General features: G+C 41.2%; 1 protein-coding gene across 3 annotated transcripts in view; it reads right to left on the reverse strand.

Annotated features, from left to right (window-relative positions):
- Positions 1 to 18672, reverse strand: part of tenm2a (teneurin transmembrane protein 2a) — a 514782-nt gene that overhangs the window by 51291 nt on the left and 444819 nt on the right. For all 3 annotated transcript variants that reach the window (XM_056769446.1, XM_056769445.1, XM_056769447.1), the window contains one exon: positions 7392 to 7630. In XM_056769446.1, coding sequence (XP_056625424.1) covers positions 7392 to 7630 — 239 coding nt within the window. The remainder of the gene's footprint in view (positions 1 to 7391; positions 7631 to 18672) is intronic.

Consider the following 18672-nt stretch of genomic DNA (forward strand, 5'->3'; position numbering starts at 1 on the left):
TGTTGGACAAGGTTTACATTTTGGTTTACAAGTGGTCTATGTTGCAAAGAAAATCAAGCTCACATTGCACCACTCCATAATTTTTTATTTTATTAGAACTATTATAAGTCTTTTCTAAAATGACTAACCTCACAAAATGTAATTATGGTTTTACTACGTTAAAACTGTAGTAATCATGGTTTCCAGACATATTGATTTTCATTTCTGTAACCACCGTTAACCATGAAAAACATGTGTGACCATGGAAAAACACAAAATATGGTTAAATTATGGTTACTGTAGTCAATCCCTGGTTAATTTGTGGATACTATGGTTTTACATAATAGTAACCATAATTTTTCAGTTTTATATCTAGTAAAACCACTGTTAATTTATATACGAGTGTACTAGTCTAAATTGTGATCTTCATTACGTTCTCATTAAAGTTAAAGTTTTTAATGCACATTTATGAAGTCTACAGTATTTAAGTGTATGATGCTGTGTGGGATACTTAGGAGGATCTACTGACAGAAATGCAATAAAATACACACAACTATATGTCTTCAATGGTGTATAAAGACCTTACATAATGAAGCGTTATGTTTTTATCACCTTAGAATGAGCTATTTCTACAGGTACAGTATATACAGCACGGGTCCCCATTCGCCATGTTGTTTCGGTCAAGAGCCCGTTTCAAAAATATATTCTTTCCTTCGGCAAAGAAGTGAAAACAGTGTGACATTTTTGTCCTGCAAGAGGCATCGTAGTGTTTCAAAAGGAAGGGATGGAGTGAGCTGTTCGTTGCATTTCGCAACCTCACCACTAGATGCTGCTAAAAAATCCACATTGCTCCTTTAAGTAAATCAGAAGTGCTTATTGACGCGTTAATACCTGCAGTAAGGAAATTAGAACAAAGAACAGACAAATTTTGTTGTTTTGGTTCTGATGCACAATATGACTGATATGTTCTTGACAATTTGCATCGGATTCAGCAGTTTGTTCAGTATTCATGTAAAACACGCAGACAAAAATAGCCGTTATGAGAAATACAAACCCATCCCATAATAAAGCTCAGATCAGAGTGCAGGAATGGGACGAGGAATGGATTTTGCAAACCCGCTTATCAAGACAAACAGAGAGTAGATTGTGGTTGTGCGTCGTGCGTCGTGTATGTGAGTGTATGTTGTGCCTAGAGGCTCATCCATTCACATTAGCGACAGGAAATGAGAGGCAGCTGAAATCACGAGCTAGATCAATGACACACAGAGATAGACACACCCGAACCGCCTCTCCATCTTCATTATGGCCGCCTTTCTTATTCTCTTCATATCTGTCTGTCCCGCTTCAGCTGTCTCTCTTAAACATTCTGATCAGGTCTGTCTCCAGTACGTCAGCACGTCTTTATGTATTTTCATCATTTATATCCTACTGTTGGACATCATTTCTAGTGAGATCAGCTGACGTTTGTGATTATGTGTGTGCAGTTTGGGGGTATGCTTGTACTGCGTCACAACGTTAAAATATTTATCTTTGCTTGCCGTGCGTGCGTATGTTTGTTTCTTTCCTCCCAGTTTACAAAAGCTCACATCTGACTCACAGACTCGCCACATGTGGCATCATCGATAACAGACATCAGCGAATGTGACCTCCTCAAATCTCGTTGCTTATTATCAAGTTTGCGATTGCGAGGTAAAATCAATCTAATACCTTTAAGAGGCTCATTCTTTGTGGGTTGTTGGGGTCATCGCGGACGACTTTGGTTTGTCTTTGTTCTGAGGAACCTTGATCTGTTGAAGGTCAGAAATATAGATCAAATAGTTTTTTTAACAGAAAAACCTGGCCCGATCTTTGTTTGACAGGAACAGACGCTGGGACAGACATATAAAGAAGCGATAGACAGCTGTTAGACGCCTAGCGATGGACAGAGCCGGGTCGGTCAGAGCATTGTGGGACGTCTACTGACAGACCAGTGCCTGCTGCTTATATTAACACCGGAGCTGACCACCGTGCCAGAAATTAAACACATCAATCAAAACTGACAAGGACGAAGACTGGCAGAGGAGAAGGTGAAAGTCGAAAGCCGCACCTTAACTTTTTAGAAAGATCCACAGGCTGTGACTTGAACGCGCTCTCACTTCTCCTCTCGAAGTGAACTTGTGTTCTCGTACCCTTGGTGTGACTTTTCTTGACCTACCACAGTCTGCCGAGAGTCACCAGCTTCCAGACTACATCTCCTGCTGCTCCCGAACCAGAGATACCGTAACCGCCATATGCTTCCTGTTCTATACATGCCATTTGTTGGCATTGTGTCAAAGTTCATCGTCCCCTTTCTCTCATTGTCTCCATGTCCCTCATGACTACCGTACGATGACATGCTAAGGTCACTCCAGAGTCAGGACGACAGTATTTTACAACAATTTTGAAACCTGTAATGTGCAAGAATAAACACATACAGTACACTCTTAAAAATAAAGGTGCTTCACTTTGCCATTGAAGAACCATTTTGGTCTAAATGGTTTCATAAAGAACTTTTGACCACTTTTCGGATTCACAAAAGGTTCTTTGTGGTGAAAAAGGTTCTTTATATGATAAAAAGGCGAGAAGAGATGGTTCTTTAAGGAACCCTTGAATGAACAGTTCTTTGTGGAAACACAAATGGTTCTTCTATTGCATCGCTGTGAAGAACCTTTTAAGGCACTTTATTTTGAAGAGTAAATTAACTAAATTAAATTTTTGTGCTTTTGACAGGCCTCCAAATAATAATTATAAAACATCTGCTGTAATCTCATTAAATGTAAATAATGTATTTCATCTGAATTCACTGCCACGTGTGAATGACTAACACTGGACAAAGATCCTTTTGAGTCCAGATGGTACAGTTAAGATTGTATTCCAGTGATGGTAGTGCATCCAAATGTAATAACTTTCTTTAACTCAAAAATGACTTATCTTTTGACGTAAATAAGACAATGTGGGTAATATAACCATAATATTATCTAGAGATGCACCGATTCTAAATTTCTCCACCGATACCAGTATTTGATTATTTAGAGTAATATCTGCCAATACCCATTCTAAAGATCAAATTAATATTTCTTATTTTTCTGAATGTTATTAGCTCATATGATGACTAATAACATAGAGACATAGAGCAGAAATTCATTGCGACCAATATCGATTAATGTCAAAAATCACAACTTAGTAAGATCCTTATGCATACAATCGCCGGGGAAAATATGTTTCACTCAAAAATATGCTGTAAATATTTTTTTGTAAATATCATCCTGTAGGACTATGAAAACTGTAGCAGGGAGCAGGAAGTTTTTATTGGTTGGGAGGACACTCCCTGACTCCACTGACCGGCACAACACTGCGGTATGCGGTTAGAGTAAGCGACTGTGATTACTCAATAAAGCTTCAGACAGCAGTGCGTTATGGATGGAGGTGCACGCATCGACTGGCGTGAAGGTCAACGGCCCAGAGTGGCGATGAGCATGTGAGTCATTGGTGGGCAATGGAGAGAAGTGATGATGCTGCTAAAAATACGGTGAGGAAGAACAGAGAGAGAGAGAGAGAGAAAGAGAGAGAGAGAGAGAGAGAGAGAGAGAGAGAGAGAGAGAGAGAGAGAGAGAGAGAGAGAGAGAGAGAGAGAGAGAAAGAGAAAGAGAGAGTGCGCAAATTTGTCTTCTGTCTAGTTCTATGACACTCACCACACAGCCTGTCTCCACTGATGTATGGCTCTGCCTCTATATCCGCAAAAACACAGAGGTGACACAGAATGCACACACCCCTCACTATCGCACACACACTTTCCCAGCTCAAGGACACTCCTGTGTTAGATTTTTTTGTGCAGCTCTTTTTATGTATTGTGTGATTTTACAAGATTCCTTGTTTCAAGATTCTTTCAAACATTAATAGTCTAAACCCTTGCCTACCTTCTAATCCACAGGTACAAAAAAGAAATGCTGTTTCTGGACCAACACATATTTCACCACGGACATGTCAGAATCATCCAATTTTAACATTTTTATTCATCCTCTAAGGATCCACTATAGTACCAACCATATCCACACTCATCCCGCAACTGATAATATCAACAAACAGAGATGATTGGGTATTTAGAATGGCCCTAACTCTAAAATATGTCCTACTTTATTATCGAACAAATGAAATTATGTGTAAGTATGCTCTATAAGTAAATGATATTAAGAAGTCCTTGATTTCCCGTTGCTGATTCGATGTTGGCTTTCTTGCCGGGCTCTGAGCCATCCAGACCACAGCCTGTGGAATCAGCATGTAGTCTGGTGGAGTCTAAACCTTGTTATCTCAGTTACACATTCCATCTGCCCTGTCCTCTTTCCCTCGATCCCTTGCTCTTTGATCACTCTGGGCCATTGAATCAAGGAGACTTTAACGTAGACCAGACCGCCAGGGAGCGGCTGAGCGTTTGTCTTCTCCACAACATATGATGACAGACCTGTTTCTCTTTTGCATCAGGACCGCTCACATGTATCCTAGCAACCCCATCCCTTCTATGGCAGCTTCACAACACGGTGACGAGAGTGATATCATGCGCTTTTCTCTCCTCTCTTCTCTTCGTGGTATTAGCATTTACGACACTACTCTGCCGTTAAATTTGGGCTTTCAGAGCCTACGGTGCAGTTCTGGGACAGTTATCCATCCCCATAGAGAACGGAAGTCTTTCAGGGCCTCAGTAAAAGATGAGGAAATAAAAATAACTTGTTCATTCCCTCCTCTGCGCACATGATCCCCTTTCCCTTCATTCCCAGGGAGATCGGGAAGCTCTCAGCGGACCAGCGGCCACGTCTGTGTTCAGGAAACTGCTGCAGTGGCACATTTATCTGTTTTTGTGGACACACTGATACACACACACACAATGCGAATGTACATAAACACTCTCTCAGAGAGCTTAAGCCGGGCCAGTTTCCAGCAAAGACCTCCACTGAATATCGCTGACAGTACGGGTGGAATTACCTTCATAAAAATAAATGCACATTTATTGAAAGGATCCTCCCAAGAAGGGAAAGGTTCGAGTGAAGTGAGGAAAAATTTAATCCTCTCTCCATCTTTAAAGCAATATGGAGCAATTCTATGCGTCGGTATTTCAAAACAACATCATCCCCTGACTTCAATAAGTGGATGTCTCTGTGATTTTGACCAAATGCACCCTGGCATCTTAAAGGGATAGTTCACCCAAAAATAATCATTCTGTCATCACTCTCATGTTGTTCAAAACCTGTATATGACTCTTTTTTCCGTGTAAAACACAAGACCATATTTTGAGCAATGTTTGTCAAAGGGAGTTAGTGTTGGTTGTGTTCTATAAAATATCTTAAATCGTGTTCTGCAGAAGACAGAAAGTTACACAAGTTAAGGGTAAACAACCTCTTCAGGGCCGGAGTTTCAGACAGCACAAAGGAGCATGAACCATTGAAGGACACGAGAAAGCTAGACGCATAGCTGAATACACGTACGGCGGGGCATGCGGGAAGAACAAGGACGTTTGTGCTGAATCGTGCACTTGCTGACCGCCCCATCTGTTGAGCAAGGTCTCCAGAGAGACAAGGGGCAGCGCGAGTCCGCGTGACACATCTGCCCCTTGCTTGGGGCTTTTAAATAGAGACACAGAGGGGATCGAGGCATTCTGCCAGAGCGAAACTCCCCAGCCCAGGTGTACTTCTAATGGAGGCCACGGAATGCCAAAACTCTTTCACCGTGCATGCTTTTGTCTCCCTACTGTACTGTGTGCACTTTTTCTGTCTCTATCTTTATCTGTAATCGTCTCACTCCTTTCACGCTTATTTTCAATGACAGCGTACATTTTTGTCTTATTTCGTTTTCATGCTGTTCACACACTAAGTATTAAACTCATCCAGTGTGAAGGACTCATTTCGTTTCTCCATCGGGGGTCCTTACGATGTACCGCGAGGTGTAAGAAGAAGGCCACCGCTTCTCCATTATCGAGTAAGTGACATACGCGTGCACTCACAAAGAGAGGTGAGAGAGCCTTTATTGAAAATAATAACACCCTCAACGGTGTCCTTCATGGACGCAGCTTGGGGTTAAGGACTCACGGGCAGTGCTTTGCATTTTAAGTGTCCTTCACAATTAAACACCTGCTTTGTCTTTAGGTCGATATAGGTTTTTAAGGGTTATTTTCAAGGACTGAAAATAAACTTAAATAATTAATAACAACAATATCTATGGAATATTTTTTTTAATTCGACTTACTGTTGATTTTTTTGCATACGGTTGACACTATTGTTGAGTACTTGAGAACCGGTCTTGGTCTTTAGAACATTTTTTGATGGTCTTGTCTCAGTCTCGACTGTCTTTGGTCTCAGTCTTGTTCTCAGACTCAATAAAAGTTGATAAATTACTCACATTTTAGGCACAATAACCAAAAAGTTTTTGTTCGATTTTGGCTATTCCCAAACAAACCGCGACCAAATCTAATCTTTTTTTTGTGTTTCTGAGCATTACACAGATTGAATAGAACGCATGATTCTGTAATTATAACTTTTTAGAGTTATGTGGGTCTTTTAGATGAAGTTTTGGAGTTCAGGTTTTGGTCTTGACTCGGACTCGACCTGCCTTGCTCTTAGTCTTGTCTTGGTCTCTTCCCCTCAAGGTCTTGGACTTGTGTTGATCTCAGTTAAGGTGGTCTGGACTAAAACAGTTGACACCATCAATGGTGGATCAATTGGGTTTACTGGATAATTCAGTTCCAACAACTGCAAATTACTTTGTTAAAGCTCTGCTAGTCATTGAATTTATAAATTAGGTAGTCATTAAAAGAGCCTTCATCTCCGTCATTTACTAAGGACCGAAAGCCTGGCTACAAAATTGTCTCCGCTGGTGCAATGAACAGAATGAGAATTTGTTATATTCACTAAATTGAGAGCCCTAGTATTTATACTTATACAACCAAAACCCCATTTGTAGATAAACGCAGGTTAAAGCCAGTTAGATTGCAAGGCAAGATGTTGCATTAATAATTCAGACAATAGTAACGGCATCATCAGTGAGTCCTATTCACAGATCAAGTGAAATCAGGTAACATTTCTACATTTTTCCTCAGGCATATTCAATAATGAGCAGCATCTGGACGACGCGCACAAACACAAAGACACACACAGTCTAATGATGAATAACCTACTTAATCTCTATGCAGCATTAAATTATCTGCTCATTGCTATCCCTGAATCAGTGTTTGCAAACACACAGGCACACACCATATTGCCTTAACTGCTTTCTTAAATGATATTAAATAGCGATGATGCAAAACCTCTAGAGGAGGATTTGAATTCCCTAACATTATGTACTGTGAGGTGCTTCAGTCAACGCTAACTTCACAAAATGAACTACACAAGCAAAGAGAGATGTTTTACCAATGAAGTATGACAGCAGAATGGCCAGCAGGGCGGCGGCGGCGATCGCCGACAGGGCGGCGCATTTCCAGCTGCAGTACTTGGAGGGTTTCTTCAGCTTGAAGGCACTTCTGGAGAAGGTGTTTCGGGGTAAGAGCCTCGGCGGGGGCGAATATACTGTGCCGGAGGTCAGGGGGTATCCCGGCGATGAGCTGCTAAAGAGGGGCGTGGTCCCTGATGACGTCTTAAACAGGAAATGCCTAAGAAACAGAGAAACGTGAGATTTTAGTAAAACAAATTATAAATAAAGATATTCTTTTTTTGTTACATTGTGACACAAATATCTCTCTACATGCCCCCTAACAGTGCCCGCTGTAATGTACATGTGAGTGTTTATGTTGTGTGTTGACCGAAGGCGGTTGTTTGGGGTGAAGGACAGTATATGCAGCGCCTCAGTGTGGAGCAATGGACATATGGCACGCAGACACATGGCACCGCAGGCCCGTACCGACCCGCCGAGGGACACTTACACAACAAAGTCACTCAATAATTCAAGAGCCTCCGCTCTTCTCAGGTACAACACACGCATACAGCGATACACTTCACCGAGACCATACGCAAGCGCCTCAGTCATCTGGCGTGGGGTCATTTCCGTCGAGCAGACGAGGGCTGATGAAAAGAAAAATACAGACAGGAGGATATTGCTCTGTACTTCAGAGTGAGATTAATCATTACAGGCGCATAAAACGGACTCCTGGCGCAGACAAACAGGACGTGATTTGTTAATATCCAGCCTAGCCACTGAGACTACAGAGAGACAGAGAATACACAATGATAATCGCTCAGCATTAAGCTTGCGAAAACATCTTAAATGTGGTCCTTAGACCACAGAGCCATGTAACAACAGCCTGGCGGGATTTCCGGTTTTATGTATTTTCACTTTGGTGTAAAATTCGGAAAGAAATAGATGTAAGAAACATTATACGTGATGTCATTTTTAACAATTACTTTCACGGCCCGCTAGTTCATCAATAAAGATGACGTGGGAAGTCACTATTGAGACCAAATAGAATGGTCTACCTTTGTTAGGTCAAACAGGTCATTCTTCAAACTAAAGATACTTGAGTTAAAAAGTAGAAAAATAAGCACAGCAGGTTCCACACTGTCGTGTGCGGAGTCTATAAAATGTTTAGTTGACGTAACATTTAACTAGAAAGGGCAAAGTATTTTAAAGGCGAAGTTCACTCTAAAACAACTATCAGCTTGAGTCATTACAAATACAAATTTCAGAGTTTTTCAGAGTTTATACTACTCATACATGCATCGACCTTGGGCTGTCAAGTTCCAAAATGTAAAAGCAGTTCAATAGATGAGCAAACACTCGCTTTGTGCGAGGAAATTAATCAATTTTAGGTTGTTATTGCCCTCAATATAGAAAAAGATTATACAGGTTTGGAACTGCATGATTTGGAAAAAAAATACTTTTCATCTAAGTGTGTGCGCGATAAAATAACTGAGACACTTCACCTTTAAAGGTCCATTATGTAAAATTTTGCGCCATCTAGCCGTGAGGCTTCGAATTGCAACCAACGGCTCACTCCACCCCGTTCTACTCATAGCTCAAACTTAAGAACACGCAGAACACAAAGGGCGTTGGATGAAGTGGATATGAATCTATATCTATACAATCAAAACTGCAAATGTGTCATGTTGTTTCCCACCGATGATAAATGCCTTCAATATGCGCGCACCCGCGCGACCTGTTTGTCAGACACAGCAACATGCACGTTACCTGTCTGACACAGAGATGTGGGCTTGCAGAAATATACATTTGAAGAACAAAAGGAAGAAAACCTGATGGGCGTGTGGTTCACTGTTTACTGTTTGTTTACAAGAGCATTTCACAACACACGTGACACAAGTGTTCCATCGTCTAAATAAGTTGTGTAAACTACATTGACATCAGGACTAGATTAAATTTATAGAAATGCATGTCTCTTCTGTGTTTGTCTATTCTTTAGTCTCTGTGTGTATATTGCAAAGATATCCGCTTATGATAATTCAAATGTAATATACAAATATTCGCGTTAATATTAATTCTATAAATAGCAGGCCTATATAATCAGATACAAAGTAACTAAGTTACTAGCTACTGTAACAATATTCAAGATATGGAAGGAGACGGGAACCGGAAAACATTTAAACATTTAATATAAATAAAAACAGCCGGCGGCCCCGAACAAAACATAAATACACATACAAACGTAAAACATGTTTGGGCCCAGTCCTCTCTCTTCGACAGTCCGGTCGCTCGTTCTCTTATATGCTCCCGATCTCCTACGTGATTCGAGCCCGGTGTGCGCACAGCTGGAGCTCATTCACAATTACTCACCGGTCTCGAACCACGGTCTCGCCCGCCTACTCCACTACAGCTACTTAAGTAGTTTTTATCATTGAATGCTTTTTTACTTTAATAATAGAGACTGTTCCTTTCCGTTGTGTAACAATTTCTCTAGTTTCTTGTACTTCTGCTTGAGTAAAGATTTTTGCTACACAACCCACCTCTGCTCTGAACACATAGTTATGTATACTATATTGCATTTCTAGATCCTCCAAAAAATGTCACACTGGACTTTTGAGAACTGATGTCATTCTGCAACACTCTAAAGTCACACTGGTTTTACTAGTATGCCTCACTTTTTTCCGCACTCTCATTAGCAGTTTTCTTTGCAAACAAAGCCTTAATGCTACAATAGATTATTGATGAAACTTGTACAATTTAGCATTGTACTTAAATAATTTAGCAGTTAATTACTGCCGCGAGCCCCACGCTGGGTTATCCTGCCCCGCAAATGAGTGCTTTCGACTCACACGGGACCCGGTTGCGCCAAGAGCGAGGAAGCAGTTCAAAAAGAGATGTAGTGTAAAATGGATTGGCTGCGGTCATGTTGGCATTGCGATTAGCATGGGGTCACAGGGTTTGCCATGTTTTATCAGCTCCTGTTCTCTATTAAGACTGATGCAGTCCGGATTAAGAGCCTGAGAGCTTTTCTGCGGTCAAGGATCAGTCTGAGAGGTTTTTCTTTAGTCCGGACCCCACACCCTGCCCCCCAGATACATCCGCTCCTCATAACCTACGAGGGGAACGTCCACGGGCTGCTCACTCCTCTGATCTCTAATAGCCTCTTTCCACAAGATGCCTTCCAATATCTCTGGACACGTTCCAGCGGTGGATTCCATTTCCAGAGCTGATTTTTGTTCCGTTGTGCTCCAGCCCTTCCGTTAGCCACCATCTTTTATCTGTCTATCCCCACACATCCCTGTATCATTCTACACCTGTTACTGGATAGACAGACTGAACCCTCAGAATCAAACCCGATGGGGATTCAGAGGTCAACTAACTTATTTTAACCACCGGCCTTTAGTGTATATATAGTGGTGGCCGAAAGAGATGTCCAACTTTGAACAATTGACATCTTAGCTCTTTATTCTAATATTTTATTAAAGATGTATTAAAAATGCATTGGTGTGTTGAGTATAGACAGAAGCTCAGCTTTGAGAAGATTTATTTTAAGGAGGCTTGGCAAAAAGTTCACAACAAATTGTGCAAAGTTTTTAAAGGCAATGCCGAGGATAAATTAATATAAATAACAAATAAAACTGTAGAGAAATTCAAATAAAACCCTAAAAACTCTTTTTTTTGTGCAAAAAAAAAACACCTTAAAAGTTTAGGTTTGTCCATTCTGTATACAATACACCATTCTGATGGTTTAATCAAACCTATTGCTGATTTTAAAACAAATTATGTACAAATATGTCCCCCAACATCAATTTTGTCGACAACTGTATATACATTTACCCACGAAACAAACAAACAAACAAAAAATTTAGTTTCCTGTCGTCCTACAAGTCTATGCCCCAAATTTTGTGTTTGTGGCAGGAAGCTTTATGAAAAAATTAGACCCATAAACGGTACAAAATGTTTGAAGATCTGTCTAAAATGATCTGTCCTTCACACCAGCCACTAAGGGAGAGACAGAGCGGGTGAGAGGAGGTTGATGAACGTAATACATGGTAATGAATGATAATAATGCAGCGCAATAATGAATGGAGGCCACACGGAGGATTCCACACCATGACTTTACATAACAAAGCTGTTTTTTCCCCGCTGAGGGTGACATCTCCGCCTAAGGCCTTCCTTGCACACACGCACGCACACACAGTTGTGCACAAACACACACTGCTTGAATAATCGTGTGCATGAACTGTGAGGCTCGGTCAACAGTGCAAAAAAGCGAAATCTCGCATTCCTTCGTATTTACACTTTCTCTCCATCTCAGCCCTTCTCATTTCTCCAATTGATGGTGTGATGCCACACAGAAAGCGCGCCCACATCCAGCTCCGTGCCTGTATCTGAACTCTCGTTGCCATCCTCCTCGTCTGGCTGACAGGTGCGCCGTGAATGCACTGTAAAGGTAAGCCAGGTTACAGGTAGGCAGTAATCAGGCCTACAGTGAACGGCAGAGTGACAGGACGGAAGCAATAGTGCATGACTAAAAATACAGCTGGGCCGCCTCCGTGTCATTCCGCCTGCGTCTGAAGTCGGTCGACTCGCAAGGTCAAGTCAGTCACTTAAATGCCAAATCATTTTTACCCACGCAGAAGGTTGCAGCCACTAATTTGCCAGCTGACAGGGGCGGTGGAGGGAAATTAATTAAGGTCATTTCGGAAGAGCGTGCGTTCGGGTTGAAGCGGAACTCGCCGGATGAATCTGTTTTGAAAGCTCATTTCATCTCGGGAAGCTGAATGTATATGGAGTGGCTTAATTGTGGAATGAAATTAAAATGCTTGATTTACACGCCGTGCTTAATTGACAGTGATTTATGTCGAGCATTGTTTGGGAAGGAAGGGGATGAGTTGTAGCCAACTGGGATGTTGAGAGAGCGTGCGAGAGAGAAAGAGAGAGAGACCAGACCAGGGGGTGGACAGGTAATAAAGAGAGGCCAGACGGATACCAAAAACAGGAGTGCTGACGGGGTGAGGTTATGCAGGGGGCAGTCTGGGGACAATAGCAGCTTTGCACTTTTAAAAGTCCGCAGGGACTGTAAAGCAAGCGACATAATGACTCGACAGAGGAACATGACTTATTTACTGGGAGACAGGAAGTGAGGGGAAGACAGAGAGAGAGATGTGAGAAGATGAGACCAGAGGAGACAAGTGGAGATAAAGTGACAAGACTATAGAAGATCAGAATAAGAATAGCAGATTTTACACTTTATTCTTCTCATCACTAAGGTCATCGTGTCCATATTTTGAAGGTTCGGATTAATGACCCGTCTCGTTCAGACAGGTGTGTGTACTCTCTCCCTGCAAGTATATGTCATTGAGCCCTGCTAAATATGCAATCCTCAAAACGGCCCTTGCCACTCATTAGTTGTGACAGCCCCAGAAGACACCTCATCGCCAAACATGTAGTTAGTGTCAGAAACCAGTGTTTATTTATTCATTTTTAACTTTCCATTTTCTATCCCTCAATTTAACTGTCTGATCTCAAGCTCCCTGCCCACACGCCTCTGATCGACAACCTCATTATATAGATCAGTTCCCCACTTTAAATAACCAAAATGGGCACCCGTCAAGTCAGGTACTCTACGTGCGGCCTAAATATACAACCGATGGAGGTAAAACACCCCACTGTTTCTGGATTATGAGTTTTGGTGTCTCTATTTGCAAGTATTTGTGACCAGGCACCTACGACCCAAAACCCACGTCACTTTGTCTTGCTTCGTTAAACTTTGCTTCACAATCTCCGTCTCTCTCCTGCAATCTCTCACAGCTCCATTCACAGGCAATGGGTACTCTAAATACCAAAACAAAGGTCTCCAAAAGTTTTCTAATTATGTTTGCTGGGATTGCTGCGCCATATCCAGAATTTGATCTGCGTGCGGCATGAGCGGAGAGAGGGCCCATAAATCTTCGGTGAGCTGCGGGCACCTGTATTCTGATTGGCTCCCGTTAGGATAACAAATTGGCCCCGGAACGCAGCTGAGAATTTAAATCTGCCCCACACCGATACCTTGGCAACTGCTGATGAAGTCTGGGAGTGAAAGAAAAATAGGGATGGAAGAGAATAGCGTGCGGAGAACAGGAAGAGAGAGATTGCAGAGTTGCAGTGCTCGGGTCGGTTTCAGCATGTGCTTGGGAATCCGAACGATTCACTTTTCTGGCCAATTTTCTTTCTTTCACTGTGCTTTAAAAGCAACATTTGTAAACTAAACTCTTTCTATAGGTTTGCTTCCCTCTCTTTCTCCTTGCACATTTTTTCAGATTTGCATTTCTTAAGGAAAACACAGCAGGACTGCCTGCAAGGAAATGTGCGATAAAGACTCATCGCAATTTACTAGGAAGTTTTTGGCGGGCAATCTGTCAATGTAGGTGAAAATATATTTTTTTTAAGTTAAATGTTTTCCTCTTGAAGTTTTAAGGTTAGCAACACAAAATAATGTCAGTTTCTTGTATCAAGCACTCCTCATTGTGTCCGGTGAAACAATCACAGCCAATCAAAAGAAGAAACTGAATGTTACATGCACAGTTTCGAGGAGTGATCATTACTACACAGTTCAAGTAAACATTGACAATAATATAAAAATATATGTGGTGAGAATAAAATGATGCAGAATGTGCGGAAATCAATTGTGGAAAGACAAACGTTTCTACAGAACTTATTTAGGCTCTCTATCACGTCCTGTTGGGTAAAAACTTTGATTTTAGAATTTAAGATTCTTTATACAATACAACTAAACAGATCTTTCCTCATTTCGAGTCAGACGTAACTGAAAGTAATGATTTGTGGTTTGGTAAGTGAGTCAGATGATAATTCGATAAGCACCCTGATGGATTCTGTGAGTTCATTCAGTGAAGGATTTATGGGACGATGCTCAGGTTTGTGATTTATTTTGCAAGATTTCCCTAAAAGAAGTGATTTTCTCATGAACTGTACTACAAAAGTAACCCTGTATGTTTCTGAATGCAGCCAGTAGGTTTTGACTCTTGTTTATCTCATCACATTCAATATAAATGGCAAACTTTGTGGTGCTGTGAAAAAGCACCGCAGGAAACACTGATGTGTACACATTTCACATTTCAAGTCAAATTAAATCTCAAAAACTGCACAGGCGGATAACCAAATTCAATCTTATGTCAAACGTTAACCCCACTAAAGACCTGACCCAGGTCCCTGCTTCAAACACGCATTAGAGCTAACACCAGCAGGGCTTTAACCGCAGCACACGCCTCCAAACACATTTACGGCATACTGTGCATGTGAAAGCATGTCTCCAGTGTGGCTCGGGAATCTAATTTGAGTGTGTGTGAGTGTGAATAGGAGGCGAAAAGAGCGGCTCTCGGCGTCCTGAGATGAGAATGAAATTGAAGCAGGCATCAGCTGGTGAAGAGGCCTCACTCCATGATTGGAAATAAGCCTTCGCAGGACCAGGGCTATCTTCAGTCATTTATGCCACCAAAAACCGATTCCACCCTCCTCCATGTTTTTATATTTCTCTCTCTTTTTCAGCCAAAGCAATCTCCAAGATCCTCCCCTTTCCCTCCTCTCCGGGTCTCTGCTTCTCTCTCTCCTTTACCTGTCTGACAACTGCATACTTAGGCAATCAATCTTTCGCTACTGGCAGCTGTGCCTGTTCCTCTCAGAGAAAGGTTCGGTTTTCTACTTCAAAGACCTGGGAAGACCTGACCTATAAAATAACAGAATTTACATAAAGGACACACATTCACACACACAGTGTGATCCTGTCTGACTGGCTCAGGGTGTTAATCTATATGGGGAATATTCCGGATAATCAATCTAATCCCTTTTAAAAGTCACCCACCTCAACAAAAATAGGCTTGACCCCAAATTCGAAACAGGAAAGAAATGTGTTATTTGCTTTTAAATGTCATGTTCTTCACTCTTTTTGAAAGCCACAGGACTGTCCAGACAGTCATATAAATCCCCAAAGATTTTATGTTCACAGAGAAGATTTACGAACAATTCTTTAAGGTTTAAGGACAATTAAGACTATTTGAACAAACAATAAGAAACTGGGTACTACTTTAGTAATGCTTCGAACAAACAAACAATATAGTTTTTCAGCATGTATTAATTCCTGTTAATTTTAGTCAGTGTCAATCCAATTGTTCATGTTAGTTCACTTTTTGCGTTAACTTCCCGTAAGATGTCATGACTTCTTGTACATAAGCAGTCTTTTTTCTGCAATTTTGACTGTAATTTTTTCACTGTAAAAAAAATAAATTTTCTGGTAGCTGTGTCGCCAGTGGAGTACCTTAAAACAGAAGCTTTTCATGTATAATAAAATGTTTTAACGTATTTTAAAAATTTGTGAGAAGTCTGTAAGAAAAACAGTAAATAACAGGTTTTTACATTATATGTGAAAATCCCTAAAAAATGTATTTTTTCAAGTGTAATATTAACAGTTTTTTTTGTATTATGAACAAATGCTGATATGAACACAAACTTTGACTAATAAGTGCTATACAGGTATTGCTCATTGTTAGTTCATGTAGCTAATGCATTAATAAATGCAACTTTATTGTAAATGGTTACCAGAAATTCAGAAATTGTTATGATGTCCATCTCACTAAATTATGATATTATTATACTGTATGTAAAACAATATTGTAATATTAATTATCAGGGGCACACATACTAGCTTAGAGCTAGGGGTGTGTGACGACACACAAGACTGAGTTTTCGAGAACGAGACCAGATTTTTTTTTTTTTTTAAGAAATCCTCAAGTAGAAATATATAGAGGAAAATATTCTCTAATTCACCTCAAAAACACAAAATGCACGAGACTGCAGACGCAAAAGACGCTTGCGAATGTTGAAACCGTCTGTCTAGCGCGTGTTTACAAAGATAAACGGTGGGAAAGTAGTGCTGCGGGATGATAAATCAAGTTGTCTTTATGAATGACATACTTTGTGCAATTATTAGCTGTACAGTTCTGAACAGTAATGCAACCAAGTCGCACCACAACAAAATGTGCACTCGCACAAACGCTCCCAAATATATTTTGAGGTTGCACAGGTTAAATGTAAGGGAGAATATGGGACTATAATGGTCGCAATTTCGAGCCCAGATCTCCATCGTGCCAGTTGCAGAAGGATATTCGTTCTTGCCAGACCAATCAGATCTCTTCACACCCCTACTTACAGCCTTTTCATTCTATTAACAGACAAAAATCTATTTAAGAAAACATATATAATAAAATCCAAGCTAAAAAGAAAATTTAACTGAATTTCTATTAGGGTAGACAAATGGCCTCTACCCACACCTGCCTGCCCCTGACAATAAGACCTTAAACAGTAGGACAATAAACCCCTTTTAAATCCCAATCCTTACTCTGAATTAACTGTGCAATTCATACTTTACCAGTCACCAAATTAACTTGTGTATCAACAACAAAGTAACTTAAAAAGTGCAGTTCAAAAGAGAAGACAATAACTCCTTCTTCTGACGAGAGAGCTCAGAGCAATAAGAGAAAGATAGAGAAATTTGGCTTCACCACAAGACACCCATCAAAGTGATGGAGATTGCCCTCCAAGCTCTCTCTCTCTCTTCTCTCTCTCTCTCTCTCTATGATTTAAAAAAAAAGTTTGTTTTGAAAAATGTTTTGCAAAAACGGGGCAATCCGGATGTGAAAGCGCCTTCTGTGTTTCTGTTGATACAGGAAAAACAAGTCTATTAACTTTAGTGCAGTGGCTTGGTGCTGTCTGACCCAAAGGCAAGAGGAGATGAGCCACTGCAGTCTGAACCTCTTCCTATTCCTGTGACATTGTGTTGTATTTACAAAGCCGAGAACACCTGTGATCTAAAATATTCAACTATTCAATGTTCCATATCCAAATTTACTGGAGCTAGTTTCTTTAACGCCATATTCGATTTTATTTCAGATCCTATGTTATGTACTTAAAGGGATCATATTCTCGGCTATATTCTGTTGTAGCCCATACATCCATTCCTGTTTCTGTGGTTACCATGAAGCGAAGTAAACAGGCACCTGCAGGATTCTGCTGAGAAGGCTCGCCTGTTGCCCAGGAATGGTGTGTGCGGTGGTGGGCCATGCCAGCAGAAAGCCTGTGTGGTCTGCTGGCCATCCAATCTGTACCCGTGAGGTCCCTACATCACGCGATCACACTTCAAAGCCTCCACAAATGCGATGAGTAACACAGTTAATGAATCTGAATCTATTGGAAATGAGTTTGTGAATTACATGTGTGTATGCGTGTGTGTGACAGGTGGCCCATCTGCATTGACAGAACCCCAATTAAAAAGCTGCAGAGAGTGGGGCGGGGCCTGCTAGCAGGGGAACGGGGAGAGGGGCCAGAGTTTGAGCTGGCTTCCTGGCTTGGTGAGGTTTGGATTGGTGTGGGGAGAGTGGGCCGTCTCGGCAGATGGCGGGCTTAGTGCTGCTGGGTCCTCCTGATGGCTGCGGTAAAAGGGGCCCATTTTTAACACACCTGAGCATCAGAAATTTCGTGCAGAATGCTTGCGGCTTCACTTTAGGGCTACTCCAGAATTGACAATAAAATAAATAATAAAACACATTATGAGATGTAGCGTTAACTAAATTAAAAACACAGAAACGTGTGAATGACTAACTGAATTTGACAAATTGTGTGTAATGTGGCATGCATTAAACAAGTGACATACATAACACGCTGATACAATTTTACTGCGAGGTACAGATTCTCTGATATATCATTCTTCTGCACACTAGCTCTTTATCACAGTGACTGACAGTCAAAGCTGGAGGTCACAGGCATGTTGTGAATGTGCATGCTCATCACAGGTCGACCCTGAACTGAATCCTGCACACGGAGACCCCAGCAGCCCCAATGCATTCTGGAAGGCCGTGGCTGACATACAGGACAGCCTTTAATTGCAGCAAGTCGGGAACCTGCGCTTCCTACAGGTCTGAGACCTGTCCTGGTGAATTAAACATGCAACGCAGCCTCATGAATTGTGAATGCGGTACGCAGGTTCTCTGATCTGGGAACAGAGGTGGTGACCCTCTGCCCAGCAGGGGAAGCATATTAAAAAGAAAAGGAACAGAGAGAGGATGAAAAAGAATCGAGCCGTAGGGAATGTGTGTCTTTCTATTAAAGAACTGTTGCATTTGAGAGAAATCCTTAGAATGCAAAAACTATAACACATGTGAATGCTTTACATAGTTTTACATCAAAATCACACACAAAACTATTGGTTTGTTCCTATAATTTAAT

The sequence above is a fragment of the Triplophysa dalaica genome, chromosome 16 (genome assembly GCF_015846415.1).
Source record: "Triplophysa dalaica isolate WHDGS20190420 chromosome 16, ASM1584641v1, whole genome shotgun sequence".
Lineage (NCBI taxonomy): Eukaryota > Metazoa > Chordata > Actinopteri > Cypriniformes > Nemacheilidae > Triplophysa > Triplophysa dalaica.